At 36.4% G+C, this 12072-nt stretch overlaps 2 protein-coding genes across 2 annotated transcripts; one reads left to right on the top strand and one right to left on the bottom strand.

Annotated features, from left to right (window-relative positions):
- Positions 1-1221: 1221 nt before the first annotated feature.
- Positions 1222-4433, top strand: LOC109797098 (uncharacterized). Its single transcript, XM_020357014.3, has 3 exons — positions 1222-1609; positions 2580-2716; positions 3146-4433. The coding sequence occupies exons 1-3, from the start codon at positions 1487-1489 to the stop codon at positions 3894-3896; spliced, it is 1011 nt and encodes a 336-aa protein (XP_020212603.1). The 5' UTR covers positions 1222-1486; the 3' UTR covers positions 3897-4433.
- Positions 4434-5684: 1251 nt separating this feature from the next.
- STT3B (staurosporin and temperature sensitive 3-like b) lies at positions 5685-11994 on the bottom strand. Its single transcript, XM_020355849.3, has 6 exons — positions 10996-11994; positions 9143-9679; positions 8404-8858; positions 7602-7724; positions 6609-6668; positions 5685-6019 (listed from the first exon to the last, which is right to left on the bottom strand). The coding sequence occupies exons 1-6, from the start codon at positions 11878-11880 to the stop codon at positions 5890-5892; spliced, it is 2190 nt and encodes a 729-aa protein (XP_020211438.2). The 5' UTR covers positions 11881-11994; the 3' UTR covers positions 5685-5889.
- Between the last annotated feature and the right edge of the window lie 78 nt (positions 11995-12072).

The following is a 12072-nucleotide window of genomic DNA, read 5'->3' as shown; positions in this document are numbered from 1 at the left end:
ATGAAAAAGTTGAAAAGTGTTGCAATCATGAGAGGGGCCACATGGTTCAGTGGTTTTGGCTCTGTTATGGTATGTGTCGGTGCATAAATCTCTCACCGCGTTAACCAATTATATAATATTATTCAATAAATACAACTCGTGCCACTTTATTATACTTTACAACACAAGAAAATATATTATTTTTGATAAATTAAATAAATAAAAGTACACAACCAATAAATCATTGATAAACCAAATTAAGAATTTGATAAAAGAAGAAGAGTTGAGTTCATGATCGTGATTCCAAATCCAAAAGTGGTAGAAGAGCTACGCTACAAGGAATTAGGAATCATTTGACTTTGTTTTTTTCTTTTTAATTTTAATTTTCATATAACGTCACATTGAAATTGCTTCATAAACAAATTAACCCACAAAAAGAAAGACATTGTCCATATAAAAACCATGAGTCATGTTTCTAATGTCATCAATTTGCTTACACTTTAATTTATCTTTTATTATCCACTAAGACTATATTATCTTAGATAAATTTTACGAAGCGGGTGTTAAATAATTAATTAAATTACTCTTGATATAAAAAACTACACAGTGAAATCATAAAAACCATCTTTGCTGTTTAAAAAAATATTTTTGATATATTTTTAAAGTGGTTATTATAAAAAGTAAATAATTTGTGAATTAATAATATATAAAAATTGTATTGTCATTCAATGGTAATTTATTTTACATAATAAATTAATTACTTTAAACATAAAATTTACCATATTTTTATTGACCGTCAATTATACTAATAATACATAAAAAAAATTCTATTACAAAAGTAACAAACTTTTCATTTACAACAAATAAAATAATATGTATTTTTTTTTATTAAAGATAGGGCTGATTTACCAGATTATTTATAGTGACATGTGGTATAATAAAAACTTTTACTATGAACAATTTATTTATTATTTTTTCATATATTCATTTAATAATTTTTTGAATATTTTGCGAGATTATTATTTGATATTGACCATTTCTTTAAGACTTTTTTATATATATTATTTTTTTCACATTAAAACATTAAACACCGACTAAATTTTTCTGTTAAAATTCTCTCTAGAAAAGGAAATTGAGAAAAGAAGCAAATAACAAGAAATTAAGAATTGCCATTTTTGCATTGCAGGAGTGGTGAGTGGAATAAAGTCAAATTGGTGTTGAAGCTTAAAATGAAGAAAGAAAGCCCATTTTTTCATTTTTATTTTTCCTCTGAAACCAAAATAAAAATCAGAGTCATAACCAACCTTCCTTCTTCTGTAGTTTTTTCTATCCATCTTCAACTTTCCTTTCTCCCCTTTCCTTTTCTACCTCCAAGATTACATTTTTCTTTGACCCTTTTGCTCTCTCTCTCTCAAATTCTCCTCTCCACACACTTCCCCTTAAAGTCAATTTGATGCTCATCTGTCTCAGATCCTAGATCTTGCCGTCGGTGGGTTGATCGGAGTAGATGTCGCCGTCAAACGGGTTGCACAACGGCGGCGGCGGCGGCGGTAATGGGGCGAGTTATATAGAGCATCAGGTTTCAAAACTTGACACTCTTGCTGGTGTTGCAATCAAGTATGGTGTTGAGGTAAATACCTTTTTTGTTTTGGTATTTTTGTTGTTGTTCTGACCTTGAATTGGTTCAGGTATGGTAAAGTTGGTTGCTTTTTATGATTTTGGTTTTGGGTTTTGTTGGTTTTTCCTTTTGTTCTTTTTGGTTTTTTAGAGGGCTAAGTTGGTGTTGTTTAGTTTAAGGGTTTTAGATATATATGAACAAGAATACAAGATTGTGTGTTATGTTGTGGTTTTCAAAATTCTCTATTTTTTTTTTTGAAGGGTGAAGGTTGTGTGTGTCTTTTGTTTTTGTGTTTTATCCTTTAGAGGTAAGCAAATCTGAATCAACCGATTGAGGAGAGTGCCTCAGTTTTTCCTCTAATGATTAATAATGCCAACGGTTGTAGTGTCGTGTATATGAAAGTTGTTAAGCTTTTGGCTTGGTATGGTTCTTGGTTATTTGGAACAATGCGTGATTTCTCCTTGGAGTTTCATTATCCGCTTTAAGGGTGTTTTTGGTGATGAGTTGAAAGATTGTGGTTTGGGGGACGAGAATAGGAATGAAGGATTTTCAGTATTGATAGTTGTTTTGTGGGAGGAAAATTTGGGAAATCACTTCATTGACTGTGGCCACAAGGACGGGAGTAGTAGGTGTTTTGAAACTCATTTATTGAAATCACTTCTGAATGTTGTCATTTGTTTGCATTGGTCAAGTATATGCTTATTTATGTTTTGCAAACCACTTTGTCGACATAACGCTTTCACTTCTAGTAATGTCTTTGTAAGAAACACAGGTGATCGAATTGTAGCATGGAAAATCACACATGCTAACGGCAATACATTTTTTGAGATACATGCACTTTGTCTTGAATTGTTTAATGTATAACGTATGTAGGACCAAGATGTTAAAAATGCATGGTAACTGGCAAACATTATGGCCACTTTAGAGTCTTACATAACATGATACTGAAATCTTCCGGTGAAAATTCCTTGTAACGATTCAGGTAGCTGACATTAAAAGGATGAATGGGCTAGCCACAGATCTTCAAATGTTTGCACTGAAGACATTGAAAATTCCATTACCAGGACGGCATCCACCATCTCCTGCTCCTGGTCCACATGATGAACCTGCCAAGTCAGGGTACTACTATTATACTCATTTCAGTTTTTTCCTGTCGTGGCAACGATTTTAAATGCTTCTGTCAAGAAAGATTTGCAATATCCTCTCATGACAACCTACTCCTTTTAGATTTTGACGGCAATTATTGCTTCTAACTTGAAAGTGCTTACTTTTCACTTATTTATGCTGCTAGTTCATATTCAATGCAGCTTAATAAGTTTTCACGTAGTGATTTAATATGCCTGTTCAAAAATTCCTTTTTGGTTTGCCCTTTGGTTGCTCTTCATATTAAGATTATATTGCAGAAAAGTCTCCTGCTAATTGCTCAATAGTAATGTAGATTGATGTATAGAGTTTGTTTCAGATAGCATAGCTTCACCAACCTGTGTCTTTGATTTAAGATTCTGTGCTGGGTTATGGAAACTCACTCTTAACTGGACCTTATTGCAGAGATAGTAGCATTGAAAGGAAACCCCTACGTATAGGTCAATCTGCCATGAAGGAACCTCTCGAGTCCTTAAGACTGAAACCACCTCAACCGAATATTTCTCCAGCTATGAGCATTTTACAGAAATTCTATGGCCTCAAATCTTCAAATTCAAGAGATACATTAAACGGAACAGAAATGGCAGTTTATACATCTGCAAGTTCAGATCATTCTAGAGGCGAATGGCTTCCCAAAACTTCACCTATTTCAGACCTACCATCAGCATCAAATGATTACCCCAAATCAACCAATTTAGTGTTTGATCTACTGACTGGGGATGATGTGCATGAGTATGTGCCTCTTGCAGAAATTGGTGATGGGGGAGCTGAGAAGTCTGATGAGAAATCTGTCCGCAGACGTCAGAAAGAAGGAAATGGTAATGGTTCAAATGGTTTTTCTTCAAGTGGAAAGACACTAGCCATGAGGCCGAAATCGGCTAGTCGAGCAGCGCTGCTTCCTGAGTCAGAATCAGGATGGTTAGATTCAATTCCAGTGGGGTTGGGAGAATCTATATTTACCGATGGCTTTTCTGGAGTGCGCAAATCGTCGAGTGCATCGAGCCTTAGAGAGCAGGAAAAGAACAATTCAGCAACAGCCTGGCCACCTGCAATATGGAACTTGAAACCAGACTTGCAAGCAGCCATTGGGAAACCTATCTTTGATGGTTTGCCTATCCCAATAACAGGCCGCAGAAGCAAAGCTGCCCTTGATTAGTGTAAAATTGATTCCCTTTTGAGCAAAATATTTTTTTTGACATTACACAAACATAAAAATTGCAACAAGATGCAACTATTTTGGGTTGGTAAACCTGAGCAAAAAGAAGGGAAAAAAAAAAAAAACAAAACTACACGATTAGGATATTTATTTCTGGCCTCAAGGGGTCAATGACCTTCCAAATAAGAAAAGCTGAAGCAGTAGCAACTGAAGAAAAGGTACATGAAAATGGTTAGCAACTGATATTTCAAATGTACCAATGATGTAATGGTCAACCCTACCTTGGTTATAAAGAGTTGTTTACAGATTGATTTGTTAAATGATTGAGTCAAGCAAGTGAAAGTCATTCTGTTAGGTGGTTAACTGTATCACGTCATTGTTATTGAATACATTGTGTAAGTATTTAAGAAATTTTTTTTCTTGAGACACCCCATTATACTGTAATACCATTTAATTGTGTAAACCATGTCACATGGATACTCTACTAGCTGTCTTGTACTTTTCAATTGGATTAGTTCTTTTACCCCCATTGATACATGTTTGTGTTTTCTGTTGGCCATCCATGTAATAAATCCAAGCAATCAAGCTCTCCATGTGATTTTGATTCATTGATTTTGTGCTTTTGCTAATTATATGTCCTATATCTAATAATTGTGTTGATTTTTGCATATCCTTCTATATCAAAATGCATAGTGAATATATAAAAGCTCCATGAAGTGGTCCATCCAATGAAACCTACATTGTAATAGATCTTTTATCGTGTCCATACGCAAAGTAGGGTGGTTGTGCTTTTGATATAAATGTGCTTTCAAAGTGTCCTAAAACGAGTAAAGCGAGGACTAGTTTATGAGAGAAATGGCATGGAAACTTGTTTGTGGTGGAGAAGCGATGTCAAAGAATGATAGGAAATTAAACAACTTCTAATGCAGGTATTATCTCACATGCGTGTTCCCCCTTTATATTACATGTGATAATGACTAAGGCACATGGCTGAATCACATTACCGACGCCCTCAGAAAGATGATCACTTGATATTGAACGACTATGCGGCTCTAATTATTTGATAGCGATTTGCTATATAAAATCTAAGACACGTACATGTTTTAATATAATAATATTTGCTTCCAATAATTTTAGGAAGATTCTTTTGGTATCAAGCAAGCCATCAGATTCTAATTAGTGTTAGTGTGCTCTGCACCGCACATCACTAATCCTGGTACTCCCTCCATATATACAAAACACATTTTAAATGTCTCTTAATAAAACTCTTCAAATTATTTCTTAATTTCATTATTTTTTTATAGGATATACTTGTTTTGTTTATTATGTTTTAAATTAATAAAGTGAATACTTTTTTCTCTACAAGAACTAAAAAACGATTTCACATTAAATAATTAGGTAAAAAATAATTTGAGTAAAAAGAATGAAATGAAAATTATCAATTATTTTAAGAATAAATTAAAAAAAATACAAATTTTATATCCATAACTAAACTTTCTTAATAGGTAAGAATTAATTATATTTAGGGACACAAATAGAAATATATCAAAAAATAGTCTCGAGGAAGATGAAAAGGTATCAACTCCCAAAAGCAAATTCTTTTTATTTATTTATTTATTTATGAATATTGCATTATCTAATGTTTTCTCCATACAAGCCAAGTCATCAAATAACCCAATATTGTCTTAAACAAAAAATTAGCCACTCCTGTATGATTCGGTTCAGTTCTGAACAGTTATATTCAGGCAATCTTGTATAATTTGTGCCGAAGTGGTGCCAAGCCAATAATAGGTTAAGTTGTTTAGTTGTCATAAAGTCGAAAACTGTATCATTTCAAAAACCCATAAAATTACCTCAACTAATTCTACATACTCAAAAAATGGTCCACAATCTGTAAACAGATTTTCAGCGCTCAAGTTCACTAAAATACTCATTTCCCGCAGAGAGAGAACAGTCTCTTTTTCTTTTGGGTTGTGGGGAAGGGGGATTAGATTTACCACCTGTTTTTAGGTGGTTTCACTTTATAAATACGAACTATCCAATTCTGTGTAGTGAACGCCTCTTCCAAGTACTCAAGCTTTATGTCCTTATTTCCAATTTCAACACCTCTAGCTCGATCATATCTGTCATTTCAAGATACACGTGGTTACATAAAAATATATATATATATATATACATATACAAAGAGAACATGTTAAAATGCATACACAGTATTCACAAATTACTATGCTGCAAATTTGAAATCATCATTCAGGATTGTCATTGGACAAAAGGATAGCCACTGATACAAGAACTCCTATTCATTTCTTTCGAAAGGGAAGTAATAAATGTTGCAAGAAACAACAGGTTATGAAATTTTAACAGGCTGGCTAAAATTTGAATCCCAGTGACTTTGGGGCTAAACATACCTTCAATCTAAGAGCCTACTACATTGAGCATTACATGGGATACCCTCTTAAACTAGAGTATAACATAGGCTCTCCAACAATAGATGAATAAAAGATATCAAATATAAATACGCAGAAACTCATCCAAGTCCAAAAAACTTGTACAATATTTTGGAGATTTTTAACAAGCGTGATCCCCAAATAGCTAATCAAATGGCATAGATTCTTCATATTCTTTGTCAATGACACTAACGCAAGGAGGACACCTAGACTTTTTCTGTGTCGTTGTTAAAATTGTACCAACAATAAGTACTATGGAACTTACCCAGGTGGTTTGCCATATTCAGTTGTCAGCTCTCCAAACCGATAATAAGACAGCTTGTACCTAAGAATCATACAAGAAAAATATATATGTATCAAGTCATTACACACCGTTAGATATAATATAAATCCCAGTACATAATGCTACCCGGAAGTCCTGAACAACTTCCTTTTTTTCAGCAATTAAAAGAAATGGCATCTGATTCTAACTGACAAAACACTGGAGTAGCATTTTTTTTAGTAAAAGTGACAAATAGGAGATGACACCCCCAAAGACTACCAGACAAGGAGCCAATGGCATGTTGAGGAACCTCAGACCAAGGCACTATTGTCCACTTAGTAGTTAACTAGAACTCATTAGTGAACAATTTGACTCAGGACTTTACTTGTTGACCTGTAGGCTAGCACTAGAGTAGCATTTAGCCTCACTTTTAATGATCTTAGAATTATAATGTTTAAAGTAAAAAACAAGCTTTTAAAATTATATCTATTTGGTAATTATATAATTATTTTGGGTTCGAAATTACTTATAAATTGAAAACTGTTTGACATTTTGTTCGAGTCTGGGATTTGAAATAAAGAATCAATGAGAAGATCCTAAAATTAAATTATCTAAAAGCTTTTTTTCATGTCATATTTTTTAAAAAGCTCCTTTTATGCAAGAGCTTTTCTAGAAATGTCTGGCACAGCTCTTTCTAAGGAGAAAAGGAACCCAAAATAAGCTATTCAAACACTACCTACAACCTGGTTAAACCCAAATACGCTGGCCATAGACCTATGTCAACGGACTAATTAGGAATTCCAAACTAGTTAAACTTCAGCGCTTGTGGAAGGCACAGGCCAACTTGCTGTTTTTCCATAATTGCATCTCGTCAAGCTAAAAGTCTACAACTCTATTTGTATACCAAACCCAAACAGACTAGTGTGCAAATAGATTTGCTAGAACTTAAATGATAATTCAAATGCCAAGCCCAACGAATAGTGATAAAAGACTTACATAAGACAGTTCAACATCTTTGGTGCTGCTCCTTTATCTACACGATATTCTCCATTGACAAGATAATCAGGTTCCTTTATCACAGGAAAAACTCCACCACCAATTCTCACCATCCAAAGAAATCTACACCAAATTTGGAATATCTTACAAAGGTGCTGGAAGCACTATAGCAGGAAAGATAGATAAATACTTGTACAAATCAAAACAATAAATAATCATAGGAAAAAAAGAAATGTCAATATCTGGAACATGATGATCCATAAATGTATGATTGGTTGCTTACATCTTCAGAAAAAAATTGCAGCAGTAAAATCCAACAACAAACTATCCAAACTCATTCCAACCAGACAATCATTAGAAACATAGAGATATTTTTGGTGTACAGGACCAAATACAAGTCAGAAGACAAATAGATTTGACTTTTGAACCACGTTTTCCTAGATTCATATTTTCATAGAAATAGCCTGCCAATCTGCACCAACTTGATGATGGAATATCTATAAAAAATTTATATTCTAAAAAGCATGAAGACTAGCATACACTACAGGAAAGACAAGGGTAGGTAAGAGACCATAAGAGGCACACTAAAGAATGAGGAGAGACAAGAATATAAGTGGCTTGAGCTAGGGTAACACTTAAAAGTTCTATAAGCCCATCAACTCTGATGAAGCAACCTTAGCAAGTTTTATGCAAAGCTCTGAATGCAATGATCGTCTATGCAGAGCATTTTTCATAAAAAAATGGGCAGATGCATTGAGAAAACATGGATGTAAAAGAAAAACATTATTTCATATGGGCTTACTTATTAATATCATCAGAAGAATAACCAGTAACACCACCAAACACGACTAATACATAGTCAACATCGAGCGATCTCATTATTTCATAAGCCTCATCTTCATAGGATGACATTGCTCGCCCAACAGTAGCTATGTGTGTGTTGTTCCAGGTATTATTGTCAACAATAACCGTTCTGTTTCCCATGGCAGTGATTTGATAACCATAATCCCACCATGACATCACCTTGGCATCTGGTGGAGTGTTCTGGCGAAGCCAAAAGTAAGCCTCACGATAATCATCAAAAATGACCCTGTTGCCATGGGCACCCCTTGCAGCCAAGACAATTGAGGGAGATGAGTAGGCCTCTGATGTGACCCAAGTGCAGTGAATAGCATATCTGCTGAGCAAATAGAAAGCACCAAGGAGTAACACAATAGCACCATTTTTTTGGAAAGGCTGGGAATTGTCAACTACACCCTGTGCATTAGTAATCATACACCTATTGTTAAATTGTCACATCAACATTCACTGCAATAGCATTAAATGCAAAAACACCATTCTAATACAATATTTGAGCTTCTACCTGAAAAAAAGATTAACCGATGAAAAAATAAACTATTAAATATAATTGTTGTGCAAGAATATGGCAATTACCATTCTGGTTAGCATGTGATTAATAAAGGAGAGAAAAAACTCAACACAATACAATGCAACTCAACTAAGAAACCTTTGCTGAATGAGTTACTTAAAAAGAATCTAACCTTAGAAGAACCTTTTGCAGTGCTAGTTCCTTTACTAGATCCACTTTGAACAGATGGGCTTTTGGCCCTAACTAACCGAGTCAAATTCTTCACGGTGGCAGAAACTGCAATAGCACTAATGAGGCACACAGCAGGGGTAGCAACAAGAATCAGCCGAACCATAACCCCGGCAAAATACATGCTTGTAAGACCATACATAACTAAAAAGATTGTAGCATCAGACAAGCGCTTGAAGCAAAAATATAGGCCAGCTGGGAAAAGGAACAACAAGATATGGAAATCAAACATGAAGGATGACCAAGCAGTAGGCTGATGCTCAGAGACCGATGCAATAATCGGAATGTGATCCTTAGCATACGTTGGATCAAGCAAGGAGTAAAACCTCCCAGTCCATGGAGATATATAACCAGATGCCATGCCTACTCCCAAAGCAACAGCACCAACAGCAACCGCACTGGTCACAGTGATCCTCAAAAATGCCTGAAACAACTTTGTATCACTCAGCAAATGCCTCACCCAATCCAAGAAGAAAAATACCTGCAGAAACAACCCAAGTTAGACCCAAAAGAGAAAAACACGTACCATATAACAACGATATTTAGGAGCAGTTCCTCATGTGCTTTTACTAATATTCTCCTATTAGAATTGAAGTTTCACCTCGACAACCTATATTAACCTTCAAAACTAACCTTTACAATGCAAACTATTAAAGTAAACTTCTAATTCTGGTTGAAGAAGTCAAAGATTATAAATTGCACTTGATATTCAGTTGCAATCCTTAATATCGTGGGAAATTGTGAACAAATACGACAACAATGGATGTTGTGAGGATTCCAAAAGCCTTGATGTTGTGACCATTTTAAGGTTTTAAAAAGTGGTATGCAATGCAACTAGTATTTCAACTGCAAAATGTCAAGTTTGTGAATTCTTCATGACTGTAACTGCAGCAAGATCAGCAACCTTTGTTCGCAATTTCCCAAAACACCAAGGATCACGACAAAAATGTGATTGCATTTTAAAACCTAGGGGTGCATAAATCCCAACAAACCTTCACATTGCATCCAAAATCACAATCGTGAACCATTAAGTGAATGTTTGGAATCTTTGGATGCTAGTTGAGAAAGCTCAAAAGTACTTTTACTTCCAGAGCAACTAATTCTTCCTTCTTAATATTGTGCCATCGACTTTGGAAATGTGTATTGGAAATTCCCAAATACATGTTCCCAAATTTTATCCAAACATAGTCTTATGCTTGGATACAAGTTGAGAAAGTATTTTTGTGAATTCCAATGCACATCTGCATTCCAAAACATAAAAAAGAACTACGAAGAAATTGTTACTTCGAGAGTTAAAGTACCTTTGACCTCTCCCAATTGAAATCCAAACACGCACACACATATCTCCCTTTTTCACGTCAAGGGCATCAAAAGCCCCAGAAGCTACTCTGTAGTAACTTCTGCTGGGTCCACGTCCAAGGGTAAGAGCCATGATCCCAACACGCAGATAGTCAAAATACAGCACAGAACTTCCAAAACCCTTGACATTGCAACAACCACAAACTATACGCATATTACTAATGTGAAACTCCAATTCTGATTGGACAAAAATACCAACAATATTTGTAGTACCACATATAAGTTTTATCCTTTCTAAATATGTACATTAAAATGCATATTTAATATACGTATTACTTAGGTTAAACTCCAATTCTGATGGGAGAACAACACCAACAACATCTTTGATACTTCATGCAAGTTTTATCCTTTCTAAAACCTCATGAAAGCCACCTAAAGAACTGCATCTAAATTCCATCCTAATTAAATTCCCACACAGAGTTAAAACCAGAATCGAACCTGCAGCAAGAAAAAGACGCCCATTGCCGCCATGTGCTCCCCGGACTGCACATGCTGGAATCCCACAAACCTAATCTGCATAGCCAACAACATTCCCAAAACATACATGCAGTTATACGCCACATAGAGCCTCAACGAGTACCTCCCCGTGACCAGCAGCACCAACACATAAAGCGGCACCAAGTTGATTATAAACACATAACCCCCCCACGCCGAAACCATGTAGAAATACCCAAACGCCGAGCCCAAAGCCCACGCCAGCGACCCAGTATTCACAGCCTTCACAAAGAGGTAAAACGTGAGCAAGAGGGCGAAGATCGCAACCCCCTCGTTGTCGTAGGAGCCGGCGACGGAGCGGGAGATGTAGCCGGGGCAGATCGCGATGAGCGCGGCGGCGAAGAGGCCGGCGCCGGAGTCCCAAACCTCCTTGGCGAAGAAGTAAGCGACGAGGGTGGTGTTGGAGGCGAAGAAGGGGGCGGTGAGGACGCAGACCTCGCGGATGTGGACGGCGAGGCGGAGGAGGCGGAGGAGGGAGTGAATGGCGGCGGCGGTGAGCATGAGGCCGGGGTAGAGGGTGCCGCCGACGATGCGGCCGAGGGGGTACCAGGAGTCGGAGTCGAACCAGTTCCAGAACTCGGAGAAGCCGTGGCGCGTGAGGAAGAGCGTGGTGCGGTAGTTGAAGTAGGGGTCGAACTCGTGGATCATGGACTCGTAGCGGAGGACGCTGAAGAGGCGCGTGACGAAGGCGAGGAGGTAGATGAGGGAGAGCGTGGCGACGCGGATTAGGAGCTCTTGCTGCTTGGTTTTGAGCTTGAGGGTTTTGGGGAGGGAGAAGGAGTTGAGGAGATCTTGCGCCATTGGAGAGGCTTTGGAGGTGACTACCATTGTTGAGATTGATTGGTTTAGGGTTTCATGGGAGCGATGGTGGATCACTGGATCTGAATCTGATTGAGTCAAGGAATGAACAATACTCTGAGTCAACGGGAGTGTTTTTTTAAGCAAACAAAATTTAAGATGACACTGGTATTTCAATAAATAGGATAACTGTTTATTTAAATAATTTAAATTTAATAAAAT

The sequence above is a fragment of the Cajanus cajan genome, chromosome 1 (genome assembly GCF_000230855.2).
Source record: "Cajanus cajan strain Asha chromosome 1, NIPB_CcT2T_4, whole genome shotgun sequence".
Lineage (NCBI taxonomy): Eukaryota > Viridiplantae > Streptophyta > Magnoliopsida > Fabales > Fabaceae > Cajanus > Cajanus cajan.
The sequence above is the reverse complement of the archived record's forward strand: the minus strand, read 5'-3'. Positions and strand labels throughout refer to the sequence as shown.